This window comes from Trichomonas vaginalis, chromosome IV (assembly GCF_026262505.1).
Source record: "Trichomonas vaginalis G3 chromosome IV, whole genome shotgun sequence".
NCBI classification, from domain to species: Eukaryota; Parabasalia; order Trichomonadida; family Trichomonadidae; genus Trichomonas; species Trichomonas vaginalis.
The window spans coordinates 5,028,704-5,050,279 of NC_067206.1; the positions used below are offsets into that span (position 1 = coordinate 5,028,704).

Consider the following 21,576-nt stretch of genomic DNA (forward strand, 5'->3'; position numbering starts at 1 on the left):
ATCCAAGAGAAGAATATTCTACAGTTGAGGATATGAGGTCATACAACTTGACATTAGATGCTATGAACTTTAACAACAACTTCACAACAACCATTAACCCTGAAATGCAAAGTTCTATTATGCCATATGTGAAAGTATGGACTCATACAGGAGGTCAAAAAACTCAATATACAAATGGAGACCGTTCAAACTTTTGGCTTGGCATTCCATTTGCTGACTCAGAAGACTTTATGGGTGGTATTTCAACTGTTGGTACTGTACAAATACAATATACTGGTGACAGAGACGGTCCATATGAACTGAGAGCAAAGAAGTTTACAAAACCAATAGCACTTTTCACGGAAGATGCTCTTTTGAAGATTCGTTCGATGAAACCTGCTGGGGCTCCTCAGATTGGCATAACGACAGCTTCCATCGAGCAGATTTTGGCAGCAGGTCAGTAAGTTGTTCTGAACTGACTTCTCTCCGTCAAATATTGACAGTACGCCAGTTTTGATATAATATTGTATTATAAAACTTACCTTTAGAAATATCGGTCAGTTTTGTTGCTATATTTTTGTCAACGTCAAAACTTTCACCATCTCGGTTATACCAACTTTCTTTGCTTTATGAAAATATTTTGGTTCAGCAAAGACTGCTATTCTATAACATTACCATTGTTTTATAAAGAACTATTCTGTCAATGTATTTGTATTGTTTGTGTGTGTAAACTTTGTTTTGCTTCAATTCGAAGAGATACTCAAATACGTCCATCTTTTTATTCTAAGTAAAATGTCATTTCCGAAAAATAGAAGCGTAAGTGTTTCAAAAGGTTTAATGGCGATGGCAGATGTGAAGTTAAATTCACCAACTCAAACAAACAGTCAAAGTGTTGTTGTCAATGTCAAAAAAGAGATGTTGAAGTGGGGAAACCATACGAAGACGAAGATGGTTATAGCAATTGTTCCTGTAAAAGAACAACCAACATATCCTGAAGTTAGCAGAGACTTAAGTTCTGTTGCAGATATTCGAAACGACTACCAACAACTTAAAGACAAACTTAAAACTCAGGAGAAGATTTGTCAAGCTTTGGTATAATGTTAAACTTGGTCGAACACAACCCTGTAAAAGTGAACTCATATGTCATTGCACCTCATGAAGTTTTGAAAGAACTATTGAAACTTTTGACAGAGGCAGACGATATAAACATCAAAGAAATAGAACCCGACATTGCTTGCTGTGGTGTTTCATATAATGTCATTGACAAGATATACGTTATGAAAGGAGGTGAAACGTTGAACTTAAAATATAGTTTCCCAGACGTCATAAAAATATTTGACGACCACAACATTTCATTAAAAATTTACTTGCTAAGTAAATGGCAGAAGACATAGTGGTTTATACTATTACGACTAAAAACCCTGAGTCATATAATTCTATAACAACACACAACTTACAAAGTCCTCAAGGACGATATTGTAAAACTAACCTTAAACACAATGACGACTAAAGCCTGTTTTTGCTCTTTTGACACCAGACTTTGTTGTTGTGAATGGTAAAAAATACTTCTTTGAAGATACTTACTCAGATATACCACCAACAGGTTTTGTTGACTTTATTTAATACTTTAAGGACGGATGTAACATGTGCTGCAACTAGAGCAGGTTCATTATGTTTGGATGTCCGACTGAGTTTACTATAAACAATATGAGCTATAATACAAAACTTATTCTTGGTTTTTACTACAACAGTTTCCTATAACAGGAAAAGGTGTCATACAAGGAATGTCTGTTCCATTGACTTTAAGTACACCTATTTTATATATGTTTCAAACTTAGGTTCAAAGTGTTTTATTCGAATGTCGACAGAAACTATTATGACCAAAAGATACTTATGCGTATAAATACAATACTTTCTCTGCTGGTTTGCCTATTGTTCATTCGAATGCAGAATTTTCAACCTTAGTGAACTCAAACACTTTGGCAAGTATAACGTTGACATTAGTTGACGCAAACTTTGTTCCTGTAAAACTTTTATGTCCTATGTATTTGTCAATGACGGCAGAAAGTTTCGAATTGGAAGATGCAACTGGTGAAAGTATTGTACTACAAGAACAACTTCACAACAAAAATAGCTAAGAACAACAAATGGAACAAATGCAACAAATGCAACAACAAAGTCAAGAATAAAAAAAATATTTTTTTTTATTTTTATAAAAATGTACAGAATAGATGTTTCAGATTTTTATGACTTCCAAGCATTCAGAAATATGTGTCCATTTCGAGACTATAACAAAGCAGTCGAGAATTTGAAACGTTTAGTCATTTATGTCGACTCTGCCCCAGAATGTTATGTCATGAAAGAATGGGATGTTGTCTTTAACAAACAAGAGCGACAATAGTTTCAGAACAAGAATGTAGACAGAAACTTAAGAAAATAAAAGTCGTACAAGTTGGCATGAAGATGTTAGATGCTTGGGATATCTTATTGTCAAAGTTAGAAGATTTTTCAGTTCGTGGTATAAAGTTTTATACACCTTCTCCAAACTTCTATTCTATCTTCACTGGATATAAATATGAACAAGTAGAATGGAAAGAAAATATTATAGAAGCTTGGTTAGACCATGTCAAAGAAATTATATGCAATGGAAACGAAAGAGTCTATGAGTATATCTTATGTTGGTTTGCAAACATCTTACAACATCCAAGTGCTAAAAATGAAACTGCTCTCATTATAATTGGAAAACAAGGAACTGGTAAGAACACTTTCTTTACAGATATTTTGTGCAAACTGTTAGAAGGTTATTCGAACCCGAATATGACAAACTTAGAAAACATCTGTGGCAAGTTTAACTCCTCAATAGAGAATATGAAACTTATAGTTTGCAATGAACTTCAAAGTATAGATACAACAAAAGTTTTGAACTCAGATGCTTTGAAGAGTCTTATAACAGACAAAGTTGGAGTTGTTGAAAGAAAATATAAAGACCAAAGAGTTTGTGAAAATGTTGCAAACTTCGTCATGGTTTCAAACAACGCCGTTCCGATGAAGTTAGAAAGTTCTGACAGAAGATATGTAGTTGTCAGAACGTCAGAAGCTCATATGCAAGATACAGAATATTTTGACGACTTAGCAGAAACTTTGACATCTGACTTTTACAACCACTTGTTCTCATATTTCATGACATTAGATATTTCTAAGTTCAATCCAAGACAAATTCCACATACCGAAGAAAGACAAACATTGTTAGAAGCAACAAGAGTGTTTATGAACTGTTTATAGATGACTAACTTTGAGTGTTTAGATGAAAGGTCATTGTACGATGAATATAAACAATATTGCCAAGAGTATGGTTATATGACAGCGTCTAAACGAACATTCTTGGCAAATGTCAAAAATCTTTTAGATGTTCAGAACGGCGTATATACAAAGAAAAATTTTTCTGAGTAAATTTAAAAAAAATATTTTTTTATCCGATAGAAAAGATGACAAAATTCATCTCAGTAAACAAGTACATGTCAGGACTTAAAGAAGAACTAGACCCATTCACATATTTGAATGTTTACTTCTACCATTTTGAAAAGTCTTCATTCAGCAAAGTTTGGAACATCGAACCAGTTAAGTTTGCTATTGTGACTAAAAATGGTGCAACTTTTGAAGACTTAGACATAGAAGGTTTGTTAGCAGTCAAAGAAAATTTTGACAGAAGGTTCTCAAACCTTAAAGAAGGCAAAGCATACAAACTTGTTATACCTTATGAACCAAAGAAGACAGACGACTATGAATATTATGAGTCTAAGATAGTTGAAGTTCAAGGTAAATTGGGTAAAAAGATTTTAGAGTCTAAGCCGGTGTTTGCTCCTAAAGAGGAAGAGAACATTGACATTGACCCAGAAATGTTCTAAAAATAAAATTTTATTTTTACATGTCAAATTTCTTTTTCTCTGGAACTGGTTCAGGTTCTTTCTTCTCTTCTTCTACTTTCTTCTCTTCTACTACTTTCTTTTCTTTCTTTTCTCTCTTCTTCTTCTTTTCTGGTGGAGTTATGTCAAATTTCTCCGAACCATATTTATGTAAAAGTTCTTTGTCCTTTAATAGCTCATCTATTCTGTTTTCTATTTCATCTTCAAGAACAGCGCATGTGTCTTCTTTGCATTCTAAGAACTTTTGTTGGACTTCATCTTTCCAATCGGCGTCATCTCTGTCAACAAGTCTGTCATTGACAAATTTTAAGACTGCTCTTTGTAATGTTTTATGGTTCTTGTCATATTCCCAGAAACAGAACTTTAGAACAAATTCACCTTTCTTGTTTACACTATGTAAGATTTTATGGTCGACAGATGTTTTGCTGTCGAAAAGCTTGTCTCGAATATAGATAGCGAAATCGCTAGACATTTTCAAAAAGATAAAAATTTTTAATTTTTCTAAAAATATGTTAGAAAAAAAGTTTGCTGACATTGACAAGAAAATTTGAGAATGTTTTAAATAAGAACAAGAGGAAGTTAGAAAATGCTCAGATAAAACCCATACATGACAAGTTCCTATTTGCTCAGAATGGTATAACAGGTCTAATCGCACCACCTGGGTCGGGTAAGACTTTCACTTATCTTAAAATGGCTGCACAACAACAAGAACTAGATGAGAAGAACCCATTCTATGAGTTAGTAGTCATTTGTAGTACTTCTGGTAAATTTGACCAAACCGTCAATTCGTTCAAAGATATTATAAAAAAGTCTAAGTTAGTATGTATAAAAGACTCTGAGTTGTTAGATTGGATAAAGAAGTACCAAAGAAGAGTTTTGAAGTACAATGCTATAAATGAGTATGTCAATTCGAGGTTTAAAGACCCAAATGAGGAAATGCAGAGAATATTAGAGAAGAAACACTTCAGAAACAAACAGAAAGAGATAGAATACATTTCGAAGAAATTGCAATCTTACGATTGGAAGACTTACCCTCACAGATGTCTTCTTATCTTAGATGACTTTGCTTCTCATCCTTTGTTAAAGAACAGAGAACAAGATATGTGTCGAATTCTTAAGAAGCTCAGACACTTTAACATCTCAGTTGTCATTTGTGTACAGACAGCAAAGAGTTTAAGTAAGGATGTTAAAAGAATACTTACTGATATCATACTTTTCCCCGGATTGTCCGAAGACGATTTCATGGAACTTATGAAAGAGTCCATGGCAGGTAAGTTTGACAGACATGAACTATGGGAGAAGTACAAAGTCATACAAGACCCTCATACTTCTTTCAGAATTCATATCTACGCGAACAAAGTTCAAATTGTAAAAAGTCAAGCGTAAAAATGTAAGTGTTTAGTCTTAGTCTGTTGTGGTGCTGCAGCTTTCGGTTCTTCTGGCTTTGGAATGGACTCGGTTGGTGGTACGTCGGACATTCGTTTGTGTCCTGTCGGAAGGAAGAACTTTTCCTGTTGGAAGGAAGGACTCGGAATGTCGGAAGGAAGAACTTTTTCTGTTGGAAGGAAAAACTTTTTCTGTCGTTCGACCAAAAAGTTCTCAATTTTCGAAAATTTGAATGGTTTACGGACGAACAACAGAAATTTTTTTCCAGTTGTCAGGAAATTTTTTTCCAGTTTCGCGGAAATTTTTCTTGTCGGATGAAGGACTCGGAATGCCAGAAGGATTTGACAAGCCAATTTACCATCTAGAGCTACCTGAGCCATCTGAAGTCAAGCTTGAAAAATAAATGGTTCATTTACTCTGCTTGTTTGAAGTTGTCAAAATACTCTGTTATTTTTTCCTTTAACAATGACAAATCTTCTTTGAAGGTAAGTATTGTACAACCTTTCATATCATAGTGTGTTTGAGGTAACGTATCTTGAACTATCTGTTTAACATCTTCATTCGGTGTCATTGAAATCGGTAAGTTTTCGCGATAGAACCAATTTCTGTCAGATTTGTAAATCTTAGCAAGGTCGTAAAAGCTTTTGTTGTTTCTTCTGACTAAATGCAACATAACCATATCTCTGTCTTCTTCATTTTCCATCTCTTCAGTGTAAATCATATACTTATAGTTCTTTCCTTTCCTTTTGGTACCGAACGTGGTATTCTTTTCTGAATGTTTTTGTCTTTTGCTTCAAGCTTGTTCTCTAGCTCTTCACGTTCTTGTCTATGAATTTCGTCAAGAAGTTTACAAACATACCATGAATAGCGAGCTGAAGCCCATTGTGCCACATTATTTACAAGAAGTCTATGTACATAATATCCTCTCAAACCGTTTGGCAATTTTTCACGATTTTCATAGAGTTTTGGCGACTGGGGTTTTTTACCTACTCGCTGTTCTTCACTGTTTTCAGAAAAAAGTATGTCTCACTGTGCTTCATTTAATAGTTCAATAGTGCTTTGGTTCCTAAACCAGTCTTTAGGAAGCTTAGTATCTGGAGCAAAACATGCTGTCAAAATACTTTGCATTTGGTACATGTCATCTTTGACCGAACGAATGAGACGGAGTTGTTTGTTAAACTGAACCCACTCATATTCTTCATTTATAGCTTCATGAACTATAACTGTTGTTGTGTTCTCTGTTGTTGACATATCTGTCTTTATATTCCGGATAAAAAAATAAAAAAAAATAAAATTAGCGTTATTTTCTATCTTGTATAAAAGACCAAAAATAAACGCTTTACATGTATTTTTCAGCAACTTCGTCAAATAATTTTATAGCTTTACCTATCTCATCTACTTCAAACGTTTCTTACCTTTCGTGGGAGCACCATACATTTTCTCAAACTTTTCAAGTAGTTTCTGTTTCAGCAGCTCTCATATCGTTAACAAACACAACCTTAACTCTATTGACTATACTGTCATATCTTTGAGTTATATTATATGTTCTTCCTATCTTATATCTCTTTGTATTGAAGTCCTTCGGTTCTGAACGATGTAAAGTAAGCCTTCACTGCAACGTTCAGTATCGAATGAACCATATGTTATGAAATTATATCCAACAACTGGGTCAATCCAGAACAAAACTACTGGTATAAGACTTTTGTCGATGAGATATGCTGTAGTTCCATGAAATCTTACCGATATCATAAGCTCAGGATTTCTTGTCAAAATTTTCTGAGTTGAAGCAATTTTAACCCAGTCGTTTGTTTTCTTTCCAGATGGAGATATAATGTCTGACAAAGAATATTTTTGTATTTCTTTGAGTATCTTACGTTTAAATCACCAATTCTAACCATTTTGGTGTCATTGTCTATCTTTCTAACTGTTTCAAACTCAGTGTTTGACATTTCCTGTTCTTACATACAAAATAAAAAAAAATATTTTAAAAAAACTAGCTTTTATTTTCTATCTTAAGGAAATTCATGAAATTTGGTCATTTTACTCAGAATTCAATAAAATATATTTTAGGCGACCAGGTCACTCGGTCAACTAACATCTTTTTGAAAATAGTGACAACATGACATTTTGACAACAACACAGGAAATAAACTTCTTCGTATATGTTTTGTCAAGACTTCTTCGTCAATGAGTGTAAATGACCCAAAAATATATTTTAGGGTAGAAGGGTATATCTACCCCGTTTTCTACCCTCATTTCTACCCCATATGTCCTTACTGAAAAAGTATGTGTTCCATATGTCATTTTACTCAGAATTTTATACAGAATTCAATAAAAATATATTTTAGGGTAGAAGGGTATATCTACCCGTTTTCTACCCTCATTTCTACCATAACTATTTACACGCGTTTTACATGGTATATGTTGTGATGGTTCATGACTTTAAACAGTTTTGTAGCTTCTATTTCTTCACGAAGGATATCAAAAATTTTTAACTATGCCGAAGGTTTCTTTATATTTCTTCTTGACATCTGAAAGAAGGAAATCGTTAGCAGTTGGATAGTTTTTGTTCAGAAATGTCAACATGTCCATTTTATCTTCTGCTGGTTTCTCTACTTCTTTCTTTAAGTCAGTATGGTTTTTCTCATTCTTTCTATCTCTTTGACGGAGTAGTTATATTTCCTTGTTGCTGCTTTACATTTTGAACATTGTGAGTTCTTTTTGCGTTATATTCTGAAATTTGTCCTGCTAGTATGACTAAGGCGTAGATGGTTTTCTTTAACTCAAAGGTTGCTGGTTTTATCTGTTGGTTCCATACCTTACCTCTTCTATCTTTATCTCTTATCTGCCATACACACTCAGCAACTAACGAAACAAAGTTGTCGTAGGTCTTAAACTCTTCAGATTTATATATGTCAATGAAATATACCATATCGCAGTCTTTGTGGTTGTAATGAAATCCAAGAAACTCATAGTTTACATTACGTATGAACTTCTTTATTTCAACTGAGTCAGATGGTTTCACTTCTATTTCATCGAATTCTGGAATAGTGAGCTTTTGTTGTTGTATTTCAGGCAATTTGGGTAAATGGTCAATAATATCCTGCATTTCATAAAGATACTGTTCATTTGTTTCATCTTTCGCACTACAGTCTAAATTACTTGTTAAATTCCTGCTTTATCTTCTGGATTTCTGTTTCGAAAGTATATGAAGAAGGAATGAAGCTTTTCATCTCTACTAACATAGAAGTTGGTTCATGACTAACGAGTTTGGTGCTGTTGTTGTGACATGTTCTTACAATAAAAATAAAAAAATATTTTTGGTGGGACTACCTTTATTTTATTTCAGCACAAAATGAACGAGTTTGGTTTAAAAATACGGTGGAGCCAAAAATGGCTCGACCTCAAAACAAGCATTTTGTGTGTTTTCTACGAGGGTAGAAAAGAGGGTAGAAAACGGGGTAGATATACCTTCTACCCTAAAATATATTTTTGTCGAAAAAAAATGGTTCATTTACTCACAATATTTTTGTACAAAACGACCCCAAACTTTTAACTTCTTTTCTGCAGCTTCTAATGCTATCTTAGCGAGTTCATATTCTCTAAATTCTCTCTTTAAATCTTCTTGTTCCCATTGGTCTAGTTCGTATGGAGAATCTCTATAACCAGAACATATCTCACGTTCTGTTCTATTTGTTTTTCATGCATTTTTCTAACTTCTTCTTCAAACAAAGGTTTTGCATCTCTACTGTATCTTCAAGTTCTTCTTCATCTAACTTCTCATGAACTTTCTTGTCTATGGAGTCCATAATTTTTCCAATGCTATACAATATTTTGGAGAAGCCCACATTGCAATATAGTTTACGAGTCTTGGGTCTACATACATTCCTCTAACCTGTTTGATTTCATCCGGAATTCCTGCATGAAACTTTGTATAAAAAGCAACCGCCGTTTTCCGCGGGTTGGTATATTCTTCACAAAATGCTTGTTTTTGAGGTCGAGCCACTTTTGGCTCCACCTCTTTTTTCAACCAAAAACTCATTTTTGTCGAATTCAGCACAAATTTCATGAAAATTCAAGAGGGTAGAAAAGAGGGTAGAAAACGGGGTAGATATACCCTTCTACCCTAAAAATATATTTTTCAATACTTTTTTCAGCACTTCTCCGTAGTTATATATGAAAGACAATTCGAGATAAAAGTCGTAGTACAATGGAACAATATGTTGCACACCATTTGTTGTGAACAAACTTGAAAGTCAGAGAAACTTTACTAGGTGGTTCGTAGAATTTAGAAGCAAAGTCATAAAAGTCCTTACCGATACAAAGAAAACTGTTGTTGCTTGAACTGAAACTGCATGACACATGACATTTTGAGGGTCAAACACGTTTCTATAAACTGTCAAATCTGTTGGTGGGCGTATAAACCAGAACGGACCGTCAGGTGGTAATGGTTCGTTCTGGTTTAGTAACCGAAGAAATTGTGCCCAAGAACGTTTGTCTACTTGCCAAAATAAAAACTGTGTATCTCTTGGAGGGTTATTTTCAATCCTTTGAAATGAAACTGTGGAGTTCATCTTGTCATATTCTAGTTTCAGATAGTATGTTCCATTTAGTAAAGAATCGTATTTTTCTTGAAATTCCCAGTAGTATTTGTTTATTTGAGTTTGAAAGTCATTTAGAGTCTTCTCAAGACTTTCGTCTGAACGAACTGTAAAGATTCTCATTTCGTCAAATTTGTCTAGTAGACCGTCAGAACCTCTATACTGACCGTGAAAATATACTGCAAACATAAACGCGTTAGTTCTTTTTGAAAACAAAACTCTTCTAAATCCTATTGCCTTTGCATCTGAAGGACTTTGAAGCCAACGAATTGGAAAGTCAAAGCGGTAGGAGCCGGATGAAATTTCTTCATCTGATATAGTCCTACCGGCATTTGTGAAGATATAGTCTAACGGTTTTGTATCTGCTACTTTTTGTTCTTTGTTTTTCACCTGAAACATTTAATATATGTAAAAATATACTGTTTTAAAAAAAATGTTTTAAAATGGTATGCCATTTCATATTTCTCATCTAACAAACAAGTTGTCTGACTGCTTGAGGGTTAGGTTGGTACCATTCGAACTTCACGCTTGCAATTCCTTCAATCGCATTCAAAATATCTGAGTCGGAGTCAAACATTTGTTCTCTCTTTGTAGTCTTGAAGCGTCAAGAAGTTGTGCGGCTGTTGTGACATTGCCATGTGCATAGTATATATGACCGTCCAAATCTGTTACGGTTAGTCTGAGATTGTATCCTTTCTTATTTCCATCTTGAATTGCAGCAAGTACTCCCATGAAGCCTTCTTTGTTCTTTCCTTCGTCAAAGTTTACTGTAAAGGTTCGACCAGATGTAATTTGACTTCTAACTTCACGGTACTTTTCATATGCATATCTTGTTCTTTCCATGGGAGCATGTTTGTCTTCACCTTTTCCTTTTTTCCTTCTCAAAGGATGCAATTGTTCGTCATGTTTCCAGTAGAATCTGGCAAAGCCGTCGTGTCCTTCAACTTGAGGTTCACTAACATCGAAAGGCATGTCCATAAGACGTTCTTCTTCTAACCTCTCTAGTCTGTTTGGATAATTTGCACGTGCTGTTTCCAAGTCCATTTCGTAGCGAAGACCAGACAATTTGTCATAGACTTTTATGGGTCTTCCCTTCCTATATTTAAACTTCTTTGAAACTCTCCAACCATATCTTTCTAACTCTGCTTTTATTCTAGCAGACTTTCTATCCATTCTATGCAGGGGCATTTTTATAAAAATAAAAAAATACTGTTTTAAAATGGTATGCCATATAGCTTCTTGAATTTGTTAAGATATAGTCTAACGTATTTTCCATCTGTATCTCTAGCGTTTACATAAGCACAGCCTTCCTTAGTAAAACATACTTGTAATTTTCTATAGTTTACGCCGGTATAAAAGTAGAAAGAGTCTTGTTCTTCGCTATAGTAGTAAAACTCAAACGTATGCTTACATAGTCTGTAATTTCAATTGCTTCATCTTCTAGTTCGTCGACAAATTCGAATACAATATCTCGAAAATTGCTTTTTTCTTATTGTTTTTTCAGAACAAGTGACCCAGCGTAAGTTTTCAAGTCTATTGTCGTTTCTTATATGGTTTATATGGTCTACAAAAGGTAGATTGTTAGGGTTCGGTATAAAATGAGTTGCAATGACAACATGTTTAAGATAGTGTTTCCCACCAATCCTCATCCTAGCATATCCGTTATTTTGCTCCCATTCGCTTAAAACTCTTTTTGTCTTTTTGTTTCTGACTTCAAATGACTCACAACAGTGAATTTCATATTTCTCATCTAACAAACAAGTTTCCCAACGGTCTGCTCCAACAAACTCAGCGTACATTTCAAATAAAATAAAAAAATATTTTTTTTGAAAAATGTTTTTTCCTTTACTTAACATAACCACCAGCTACCATAAGTCTTTGACGCCAACCCATACCAGCTAATGAAGGTTGACTTGGTTTAGTTTGGAAACTAAACTTTGGTTTTGGTTTATCTTCAGTTTTTGGTTTTTCTTCTTCTATCGGTTTTTCGTCACTTTTCGGTTCCTCTGACTTTACCTCACCTGCAGGAACAGTTGTGTCGTCAACATCTTCGTAAATATCATATGCCATTTGTTTTTGTTTTCCTTTCAACTTTTTGTGTTTGTTGTAAAGTTTAGAATATTTCGACTCTAAGTCAATGAGATGTTCTATAATGAACTGTTGGTCAGTGAAGAATACCTTCCATCTGTTGTCTCGAAAGCTCCTTCAGACTTCAATATTTTATTTGTGAGAGTCTGTTTCTTTTTTGAGATACTAGCCGTTCCATTTCTATGAAAAGTGACTTTATAGTTAGGGTTTGTATTTCCAGACCTGGCACTTTCTATTATTGAATTTTTCTCTTCATCTGTAAGTTCTTTGACAGGTTTTGACAATGGTTCTGAACTTTTTGTTTGTGGTGTCAAATCTACCGTTTCAACTTCTTCGGTCATTTCATCTCAGTAAAAATTTTAGTTTGGTTTGTTTTCAACTGGTTGTTGTTGTTTTTTAAGTCGGTCTAAAACTTCCTGAGGTATAGGAAGAACTTGACAAACACGTGGTGGTAACTGCTGGAAGTCGACAAATCCATCTTGAGCCCATTTGTCTCAATGCTGTATTGTTCATTTCATCTCAGTAAAAAAATTTACATTCCCCACGTTTGAGGCGGTTGAGGTTGGTTATTGTTTACCCACTGTTGTGCATGGTTATATCCTCTGTTAAAGAATCTTTCACCTTGGTCCATATAGTGTCCTGCTTGGTTATAGTAGTCATTTGCTTTGTTATAATAGTTTCCTGCTTGTGTTCCTACATTGTCCATCCATCCTTGAACTTTTCCTCTTGTTTCAGGATTTGGAATAAGATTTGCTGCATCTCGTGCTACATCCCAACCTTTCTGTACAGTTTGTATAATAGGTTGTGCTTTCTCTTTAAGTATACCTAATGTACTCAAAATCTTCCTTCCAACTCCAAATACACCTCTGGCTATTGTTCCCACTGCGGGTAAAAATCTGGATGCAACTCCTGCTAATGCGCCAAATAAACCCATTTCTTATAGGATAAAAATGACGAATTCAAACAAGGACCCCTATGTTTCTAAAGCGACAAAGAAAGCACTCATGGTAAAAATCTTTAGTTCAACACCAAATGCTTGGTTTATGGATATCTTGGAAAACATTCCGAGGTATAGAGAAGATGGACCACCATACTGGCTAATATTTGTTGGTCAAAACACAAGATACTGTGAAGCCATACCATTACAGTCCAAAAATATTTTAGATGTGAAAACTGCTTTGACAATATTCGTTGACAAATACCATCCAACAAAACTGACATCTGACTGTGAAAGTTCTTTCAAATCAGACGATATTAAAAACTATCTGCGTTCAAAAAATGTAAACCAATATTTCATTGTCGACCAAAACCATTCTGCTCTTGGTGTCATTGACAGTTGTATAAAAATCTTAAGAGACTTAAACCAACCACAAGGTGGTGAGGTAGATGAAATGTCATATGACGACAAATATAGACACTTCTCCATGGCAAAGATGAGACAAGTTTTAAATATTTACAATAACCGTAAACAAAAAGGTTTGGGAAACCACTCCCCGAAGAAATGAAAAACAACCCTGACTTAGAGAAAGACTATATATTTAATAGTTTAGTCAAAAGAGACAAACAAGAAAGAATGCCAGGCTTCAAACTTCAGAAAGGTGACAAAGTAAAAATAGAAATACCTAAACGCGACCCATATGAAAATACTATTGACTATGACAACAATGGGAACTCGACAGGTACTCATGTTCGTGTTCGTAAAAATAGAAGAAAGTATACAAGAGAATATTATGAAGTTTTAGGCAAACATGGCAAAATGTACAGACTGCAAGCAGAAGATAAAACTACTATTGTCAGACCTCGTTTCAAACTTGTTAAGGTTCAAGGTGGTATACTTTCAAAGACAGTTCCTAACAAATATAAGACAACTCCTGACGAATATGCTAAAGAAGTTGAAAATGACGACTAAGCAATTCTATACCATGCACAAACTGTCATGTAAGGTGGCATGTATTTTTTACCTAGTCCTGTAGATGTTGTTGTAAAAGTATGTTGGTGGTTTCCTCCTGGTTCAGTTTGTCGAAAAGTCTTTTTTGCTGAATGGTTATAATCTGGAGATAAAACGTCATAGCCAGCTTCATACTCTGAGTTGTATAATGGGTGGTCTCTTAATGAGTGGCTATGGTCGCCAGAAAAGTTTGTTGTACCAGAATGACTATGTGGTGGCAAGTTGTCGACAGATATCGTTTTACTTCCACCTGTTTTCTTTGGAGTGTGTGCACAATACAAAAAACTTTCGAATATTTGAGTCCAAGTTCCAAAACCAAGTACTACTTCTGGTCTGGTAGAGTTCATTGACGTATAAATAGAACCAACCGGGTAAATGGTTTGAAGTATTTCTGTCTTTAATGTTTGAAGCTCTGTTTTGTCTGCTTTCTTGTCATATAAATCTTGAGCAGTGAATTTAACTTTATTTTCATCCTCCATGACATAAACATCTCTACATCTAATGTATCTCATCGTTGTTATGTCATCCTCCGATGTTAAACCTTGTGGAAAGTTAGGAGGTTTCCAATCTAATACATCCCCACCAGCTCCTTCAACCGTTCCTTCAATATTTCTATACTAACAGTTGCGAAGAAATCGTGTGTATGTCCAACGTCACTTTTCTTGTTTAAGGTTTCTTGTAAGTTTGTAATATTTGCAATGGTATGTGTATGTCCAACGTCACTTTTCCTGTTTAAGGTTTCTTGTAAGTTTGTAATATTTGCAATGGTATGTGTATGGTTCTTATCCGCTTTAAGGTCTAAACATCCTGAAACCCACCCTGTATCGGCTTTACCTTTTAAAATCTTTGTTGTCCGTTCATGGTACCATTCAACCATTTCTTTAATTTTTTCATCTTTTTCATTCACATATTCCTTATCTGCCTTCTTCACTAACGCACTAGCCACACGTGCTAACTCATCGTCAACATACTCTTTGTCAGCTTTGTTGTCAATATCTGCTTTCAAAAGAAGTTCATCTATAGGTTTCTCGTTTAAAGTTCCTTTTGTTGGATTTACACAGACAGTATGGTTCTTACTGTCTTGAAAACAGAAACTCATCTGTCAATGGGTTTATCGTCAGTTTTAAGTTTCCTTCTTTCAATGACTCAGATATCTTAGAATAGTTTGAAAAGTTTGTTGTGTTCTTATTTAGAGCTTGCATAATGAGTTGTCGGTTGTGTTGTATTTCTCTCATAGACGCTGTTTCTTTCGACATTTTTATTCTAGATAAAATATGCTTCCAATAGAAAAAGAAAATTCAAGAGTTGCTACAACTAAACCATTAGATGAACTTTTTACTAATGTCGGTCAAAAGTTTGAGACAGAGACCGTAAAGCATGAAGGCTATCGTTTTGACTACCCATTAAGATGGCTAAGAGACCCATCTGTCACAAAAGCTATTGGCTTTCGTAGAATGAAGTTTGTGTCTGTAGAAGATAAAAGTTTTCCATTTATTGTAAGGTTTCATATAGATTATATATCTGAAGGGAAACGAAAAATGTGGGAAGAAATTGAGCTAATACAAGTTGACCTTTCATCTTCTCTACAGACTGCGTTAAAAAATATAGAAGATAAAATAAATTCATGTTATGCAAAATATGCTGATGAATATGCAAATACCGAGAGCACACTTTATGTGAGAATTGTATATGACAAACAAAATTCACAAGTGTCATTTCAAATCTACGAAGACAATCCAAAGAAAGACGAACAAATATATACAGAATTCACTGCAATGTCATGGTATTATTTGCAAAGAATGTTAAATCAGAAAGTCAAACTTCCTTTAGCAAATATTTACAGTCGATATGCAAGAGATGAACCATATTTATTTAAAGATGTTTTCGACCCAGCTGCTATTATTGTTCATGCTTCATTTTCTGGCGCTCAAAACTCTTCTTATGCTTGGCAAATGACTTTTACGAAAAACCTACAAAGCTATATGAACCGCCGAGTGGAAGTATTTCAGACTTTCAAGTATGGTTTACTACAGATGGAAGAAAAAGAATAATTCCATTATACCATGCGTTTACTTAGAACTTAGTTTCATATACAACTACTATCGAACGGTAAAAATATAATTTTTTAATACGGTTGAGGTGTTGGATTTGGTTGCCAACTAGACTGTGGTGCAGGTTCAGGCTGTTGTATAACAGAGCTTGTTCTTCTGGTTCAGGGTCTTTAGGTATAATACCAACAAACTGACCTACTCTTTTACCAATATTTTTGACACCGTTCCAAATTCCTCTTCCTACGGTTTTTATTCCATTCCATATACCTCTTCCAACATTTCGAAAGAAGTTTCCTATCTTACTGAAGAAACCCATTTTACTATATGTAAAAATCTAATGTCCGCCTAGTCTCTTACGTTTCCTGTTGAGTTCCATAGCATTCTTGAACTGGAGCTCATACATTCTGTTTCTCCTCTGGTAGAAAACATATTCTGGGTCAACTCCTGTGTTCGCGTCATCTGCATAAAGTTGTTTATATCCCACTTCAGGGTTTGTATAAAACTCTTTCCATCTCATATTTGCATACCATGGTGGCAAACCTAACGCAGCGTCATTTGACATGGCAGTTTGCATTTGTACATCTGTTGGCACTTGACCATAGTTTGCCATTGCAGTTTGTATTCTAACTTCATTTGGAATATTCTCTGGGTTTGGTTGTCCAGGTTGCTGTGCATTCGCTAAGTTCTGTGCGTCCATTTAATATTAGATAAAAATATCTCTTACGAGTACATATGCTGAACATTTGCAGGCATTGGTTCATCTTCATATTCTCTATATCTTTCTGCCACGTCAAATAAGTAAATGACACAATGGAAAAAACCTAAAACAAGTAGTCCTATTTCAAACCACATTTACTTACTAGTAAAATTTCTTTGTTATGACACTTTCTCCAGTTTATAGGACCTCTCTCATATTCTATCTTATCGTATCTAAACTCATAGTCATGTATGTCCTCTAACCATCTCATGACACTTTCCAAACCACTTTTATCGGATGTAAAGTAAAAGCATGGATGGTTATGTAAAACGTCTAAAGTTTCTAAAGAGTCTCTCAAAGTCCAGTCTACTTGGTATTGAAAATCCATGTGTTAAAGAACGGCGGGTCCACTATAAAGAAAACATTTTCCTTGTCTTTATATTTTTCATACAACTCTGTCCAATGACATCTCACAAACTCTATACCCTCAATATATTTTTCTATGTTCTCTTTGAAAACATTTGTATAGTTAAGATATAAAACTTTTGACATAAGTGTTTCAATGTCATGAACTCTTATAGCACCACTATATAATAGTCTAGCAGATATACTATCCCAGTCAATATACTCTGCCTTTTTCAAAACCTCTCTGACAGTATTTTTCTTATCTAATGGTATACGTTCCATCTTACCTATAGGTATCTTTTCTTTTAACTCTTTCAATATTTTGTTGTGTCTGGTATATGTTTGAGACGGTTCATATAGTTGTCGAAGTCATTGCATATAATCTTTGAGTCAGGAAATATTGTATGGCACAAATGAGATATATAGAAACTTCCACCGAACAAGTCTACAAATGTTAGACCATTCGGTAGTTTCTTAAGTTCTCTCAATAGAATATCTTTACATCTACTCTTATTTCCAAAGAAGGGTAACGGTGGTTTTGTAAAATTCATTTTATATATATAATAAAAATGTTTTTTCCTGAAAAGTGACAGATGTTTATATGACACTTTCTCACCTCTTGAATTTTCATGAACTTTCTTGTCAATGTTTTGTAAAGTTCTTCATCGTAAAGACTTTGTAAAGTCTTTCTCATGAACTTTCTTGTCAATGTTTTGTTGAGACTTTGTAAAGTTCTTCATCGTAAAGACTTTGTAAATGACCCAAAAATATATTTTAGGGTAGAAGGGTATATCTACCCCGTTTTCTACCCTCTTTTCTACCCTCTTGAATTTTCATGAATTTCTTCGTAAAGACTTTGTCAAGACTTCTTCGTAAAGACTTTGTTAAGACTTCTTCGTAAAGACTTTGTTGAGACTTCTTCGTAAAGACTTTGTTGAGACTTCTTCGTAAAGACTTTGTTGAGATTTCTTCGTAAATGACCCTAGTAGTATATTTTTGGTGTAAATTTCATGAAAATTCAAGAGGGTAGAAAAGAGGGTAGAAAACGGGGTAGATATACCCTTCTACCCTAAAATATATTTTTGGTGTAAATTTCATGAAAATTCAAGAGGGTAGAAAAGAGGGTAGAAAACGGGTAGATATACCCTTCTACCCTAAAATATATTTTTGTGTAAATTTCATGAAAATTCAAGAGGGTAGAAAAGAGGGTAGAAAACGGGGTAGATATACCCTTCTACCCTAAAATATATTTTTGGTGTAAATTTCATGAAAATTCTGAGTAAAATGACAGATGTTTATATGACACTTTCTCCGGTTTATAGGACCTCTCTCATATTCTAAACATCTTCGGGGCTAGAGGGCACGAAGTGCCTGGAAGCCCCACTACCTTTTTTTTTTTTTTTTTTTTTTTTTTTTTTTTTTTTAACTATATTGTCTATTCGAATATTTTGAAGAATCAAAGTATAAATTATTCAATAAGTTCTTGCTCAGGAATTGTAGTATCAATGGCAAAATGTATGCATAAGAATGACATTTTAGTTAATAGCAATCAACAATTTTTAGGAGTTTCAAATGAAATTCCTGCGATTTTACATTAATATAATAGATATCCTGCTTTTAAAAAGGCAATTGATCATTTGTGTTATTATTAGTTTGTTTTATCTTATAGAAGTAAATCTTTATGTTTGTATTTTTTTAAATATAAAAAATTATTTCAGAAAAATCGATTATTATTTGATTATAAACCATTACACTACATAAGATAAGCATTAACAGTAATTTTACTTCACAATTTTAAACTAATATATAAAAATATCATAAGAAACTAAAATTAAAGTTCAGCAAGTTCATCAGTTTCATCAAGTTGCTCTTCTTCACCATGAGCATGCTCTTCTTCCTCTTCTCCATGCTTTTCTTGTTGAGCCATATCGTCTTTGTCTTTCATGAATCCGATGACAAGAGAAAGTGCCAAGAAAATAAGACCAAGGACGTTGAGGAAGATTTCCCACCATAAGAAACCTTTCCATTCGTGAAGAATAACAACACCGATTGTAACACCAACAATAATTTGGGCGAATGGAATAAATCCAGCGCCAACTGAACCAAGGTGAGCTACAAGATACATAAATCCGTGGACAGCCATACCAGAACCAAGAACACCAAGAAGAACTGGCCAAATCCAGCCGTAAGCAGTGCAATTGATGAATGTATCTCTGAATTTCTTCGGACCATCCATGATAAGAGACCAAATCATATCGAACCAGAACGAGAAAAATGTTTGTAACAAAGATGAGATCGTAATGTCAACATTTGGTGTGCGCCATCTGAACCATGAGGCTGCAGCACCGAAAAGAATCATAGCTAAGACAAGGAGAGCGTAACCAAGACCAACTTGGCCACCACTTGCTTTTCCATGTGTATGACGGAAACTTGGGACAGCGCCAAGTGATACACCAATGATGGCAGAGAGAAGAGCTAATCCCTTATGAAGTGTGAGCTTTTCATCAATTGGTAAAATGCAGTTTGCAATAATAGAACCAAGTGGCTGAAGAGGCTTGGAAAGCTGTACAGCGGCACTAGGAATCCATTGTTGGGCAATGTAAATTAAACTGTGTGGAATACCAAGATTGAGCAAGCCGCCGATTGCAATATTGATATAAGGCCATGGACCTGACAAAAAGTGAGCACGGCAAATCTGCTTGTAACCATCCTCAAAAATTATTCTGAATATAAGAGTGAATAAACAAAATATGAAGCCCCAAAGCATTCTTCCCATAATAAGCATTTCTGGAGTCCAATATTTAATACCTTCGGCAGCAGCAGCGGAGCTAGCACCATAAACAGTTGCACAAAAAACAAAGGATATGGCAACCCAGAGTGTGCACTGCATTTTTAATGGTCTGATATAGAAAATTCAGAAGAGATTTTCCATGCTTTCAAATTAGTGAATTCACAGTATATGGACATAATAGGGTGTACATGTTCAGAATAAAATTGGAAGTGATGAGAACAATTTTTTTTCATCGTTTTCGTTTGAAAATGAACCTCGATGCAAATTTGATATTTATGATTTTAAATATTGAACTAGAATATTATTTAATTATTAACAATTTTTGATTGCGCTCTCACAATTCCATTTTATTAATTATTCAGTTAAATACAATTATGAGAAAGAAATAAACACATAGCTTTTTAACGATATAAAAAGTGACAAAAATTAACCAAACATCGTTTTTCAATCAAAGGATCGAATTCTATAGTTTTTGAAATGCAGCGAAATTTAGGATTTATTATAATGAACTAGTGACTCGTCTGTTTCTTCGCTTCGAAAAGCTAATCGCGGTTCGGGTCAGAAATTATTTATCGATAAATTGTTTTAAAAGTATTAATTCAAAAGACTCAGTGAAGTTAAAAAAAAAAAAAAAAAAAAAAAAAAAAAAAAAAGGTAGTGGGGCTTCCAGGGGCTGCGCCCCTTCTAGCCCCGAAGATGTTTAGTATAAATGAAGTTTTTATTCGGAAAATTGTTAGTCTTCTGGTGTGAATTCGGAGGACTCTTCTTGGATAAAGTTTTGTATTTCCTCCTCCTCTTCTTCTTCCTCCATTGCTTCTGGGAAGAAGCCTTCTTCTGGGTCGAAAACATTATATAATGTGTAATTGAATGACACATTATATCTTTCTTTGCGTTCGCTCCTGACAAAGAACTTAGTTCCAGGAATACAGAAGACTTCTGTGCGTTGGAAAAGCTGATGTCCTGGAACGAATTTGGCAATTAGAGACTTCTTTTTTCCGAATTGTTCAGGAGTTTCCATGACGACAGTAACAACATCTCCATCTGCGAGGTCTTGTTGTTGTTCGGAAAGGTAAAGAGCAATGATATGAATGGTTGCTGCGTTGAATTCGAGAAAGTCGAATTCAAATTGTGTTGTCGTATAACATTCAAACCATTTTGTACAGTTGTCTCCGAACTCGTCAACGTATTCATCTTCGTCATATCCGTAACTAAAGACTTGGAATTCAGCAATTCTCTTGTCGAATGACCGTTGCATGTAACGAGGAAGATTTTGACGAACTTGGTATAAAGTTCTCAACATTATAAGCTTAGTAAATGTTGGAAAATACTGAACTAAGACATCGCTAAGCTCAATTGGATTTGGAATTGTCTTAGTAAGTTCAATTGAACTAGCAATTGCTTTGTTCAGAACTTCACAGAACTGAGTATTGTATGTAGCGTCTGGTTGTGTGTTTTCTTCGGCGTCTTTGAGATATTTAGAGCAAATTTGTTGAAGAATTTCTCTTAATTCGTTGTTAGATTTTTTTGGTGGTTATTCTAACCGCTGTGCCGGTTCTTGGAGGTTGTGGGCTTTGGCTTTGGTTAGCGGTTGAGAATTGTTAATGTTTGAATTGTGGTTAACAGCGTTGGCTTCCATTAGACAAAAATAAACTGTTTTTTCAAATAAGAGTTTGAGATGAACCGTTTTCGTCAACGGAGACCCCTCTAT

The 21,576-nt window shown here is 34.5% G+C and overlaps 10 protein-coding genes and 7 pseudogenes across 17 annotated transcripts, besides 3 other annotated features; 6 read left to right on the forward strand and 11 right to left on the reverse strand.

Moving 5' to 3' along the window:
* Positions 1–14,313: part of a mobile genetic element that runs on past the window's edge.
* TVAGG3_0032780 (protein of unknown function, DUF4106 family) lies at positions 105–443 on the forward strand (the record flags this gene model as incomplete). The annotated part of the gene is made up of 1 exon (XM_051220484.1): positions 105–443. One exon carries the CDS (start codon positions 105–107, stop codon positions 441–443), a length of 339 nt encoding a protein of 112 aa, XP_051105470.1.
* Positions 2,198–2,771, forward strand: TVAGG3_0032790 (annotated as a pseudogene). The gene has a single exon. A coding segment is annotated over exon 1 (574 nt).
* Positions 3,465–3,884, forward strand: TVAGG3_0032800 (protein of unknown function, DUF4108 family; the record flags this gene model as incomplete). The annotated part of the gene is made up of 1 exon (XM_051220485.1): positions 3,465–3,884. The coding sequence occupies one exon, from the start codon at positions 3,465–3,467 to the stop codon at positions 3,882–3,884; it is 420 nt and encodes a 139-aa protein (XP_051105471.1).
* TVAGG3_0032810 (uncharacterized protein) lies at positions 3,901–4,374 on the reverse strand (the record flags this gene model as incomplete). The annotated part of the gene is made up of 1 exon (XM_051220486.1): positions 3,901–4,374. The coding sequence occupies one exon, from the start codon at positions 4,372–4,374 to the stop codon at positions 3,901–3,903; it is 474 nt and encodes a 157-aa protein (XP_051105472.1).
* TVAGG3_0032820 lies at positions 4,789–5,288 on the forward strand (annotated as a pseudogene). The gene has a single exon. A coding segment is annotated over exon 1 (500 nt).
* On the reverse strand, positions 5,701–6,009 carry TVAGG3_0032830 (uncharacterized protein; the record flags this gene model as incomplete). The annotated part of the gene is made up of 1 exon (XM_051220487.1): positions 5,701–6,009. The coding sequence occupies one exon, from the start codon at positions 6,007–6,009 to the stop codon at positions 5,701–5,703; it is 309 nt and encodes a 102-aa protein (XP_051105473.1).
* On the reverse strand, positions 6,315–6,539 carry TVAGG3_0032840 (KilA, N-terminal/APSES-type HTH, DNA-binding family; the record flags this gene model as incomplete). The annotated part of the gene is made up of 1 exon (XM_051220488.1): positions 6,315–6,539. The coding sequence occupies one exon, from the start codon at positions 6,537–6,539 to the stop codon at positions 6,315–6,317; it is 225 nt and encodes a 74-aa protein (XP_051105474.1).
* On the reverse strand, positions 7,873–8,578 carry TVAGG3_0032850 (annotated as a pseudogene). Its single transcript has one exon. A coding segment is annotated over exon 1 (706 nt).
* TVAGG3_0032860 lies at positions 8,802–10,287 on the reverse strand (annotated as a pseudogene). The gene has a single exon. A coding segment is annotated over exon 1 (1,486 nt).
* TVAGG3_0032870 lies at positions 10,358–10,731 on the reverse strand (annotated as a pseudogene). The gene has a single exon. A coding segment is annotated over exon 1 (374 nt).
* On the reverse strand, positions 11,734–12,317 carry TVAGG3_0032880 (annotated as a pseudogene). The gene has a single exon. A coding segment is annotated over exon 1 (584 nt).
* On the forward strand, positions 12,927–13,885 carry TVAGG3_0032890 (annotated as a pseudogene). The gene has a single exon. A coding segment is annotated over exon 1 (959 nt).
* An 885-nt stretch (positions 14,314–15,198) lies between the features above and the next one.
* On the forward strand, positions 15,199–15,522 carry TVAGG3_0032900 (uncharacterized protein; the record flags this gene model as incomplete). The annotated part of the gene is made up of 1 exon (XM_051220489.1): positions 15,199–15,522. A coding segment is annotated over one exon (324 nt), but the record flags the coding sequence as incomplete, so codon positions are not given.
* Positions 15,523–16,049: 527 nt separating this feature from the next.
* On the reverse strand, positions 16,050–16,291 carry TVAGG3_0032910 (uncharacterized protein; the record flags this gene model as incomplete). Its single annotated transcript, XM_051220490.1, has 1 exon — positions 16,050–16,291. A coding segment is annotated over one exon (242 nt), but the record flags the coding sequence as incomplete, so codon positions are not given.
* Positions 16,292–16,309: 18 nt separating this feature from the next.
* On the reverse strand, positions 16,310–16,672 carry TVAGG3_0032920 (uncharacterized protein; the record flags this gene model as incomplete). The annotated part of the gene is made up of 1 exon (XM_051220491.1): positions 16,310–16,672. One exon carries the CDS (start codon positions 16,670–16,672, stop codon positions 16,310–16,312), a length of 363 nt encoding a protein of 120 aa, XP_051105477.1.
* Positions 16,673–18,908: 2,236 nt separating this feature from the next.
* Positions 18,909–19,967, reverse strand: TVAGG3_0032930 (EamA-like transporter family; the record flags this gene model as incomplete). Its single annotated transcript, XM_001300096.1, has 1 exon — positions 18,909–19,967. One exon carries the CDS (start codon positions 19,965–19,967, stop codon positions 18,909–18,911), a length of 1,059 nt encoding a protein of 352 aa, XP_001300097.1.
* A 524-nt stretch (positions 19,968–20,491) lies between these two features.
* Positions 20,492–20,592: a terminal%2Cinverted (terminal inverted repeat of Maverick-3 transposon ID:TVAGG3_0032940).
* Positions 20,492–21,576: part of a mobile genetic element that runs on past the window's edge.
* On the reverse strand, positions 20,602–21,168 carry TVAGG3_0032950 (uncharacterized protein; the record flags this gene model as incomplete). Its single annotated transcript, XM_001300097.1, has 1 exon — positions 20,602–21,168. One exon carries the CDS (start codon positions 21,166–21,168, stop codon positions 20,602–20,604), a length of 567 nt encoding a protein of 188 aa, XP_001300098.1.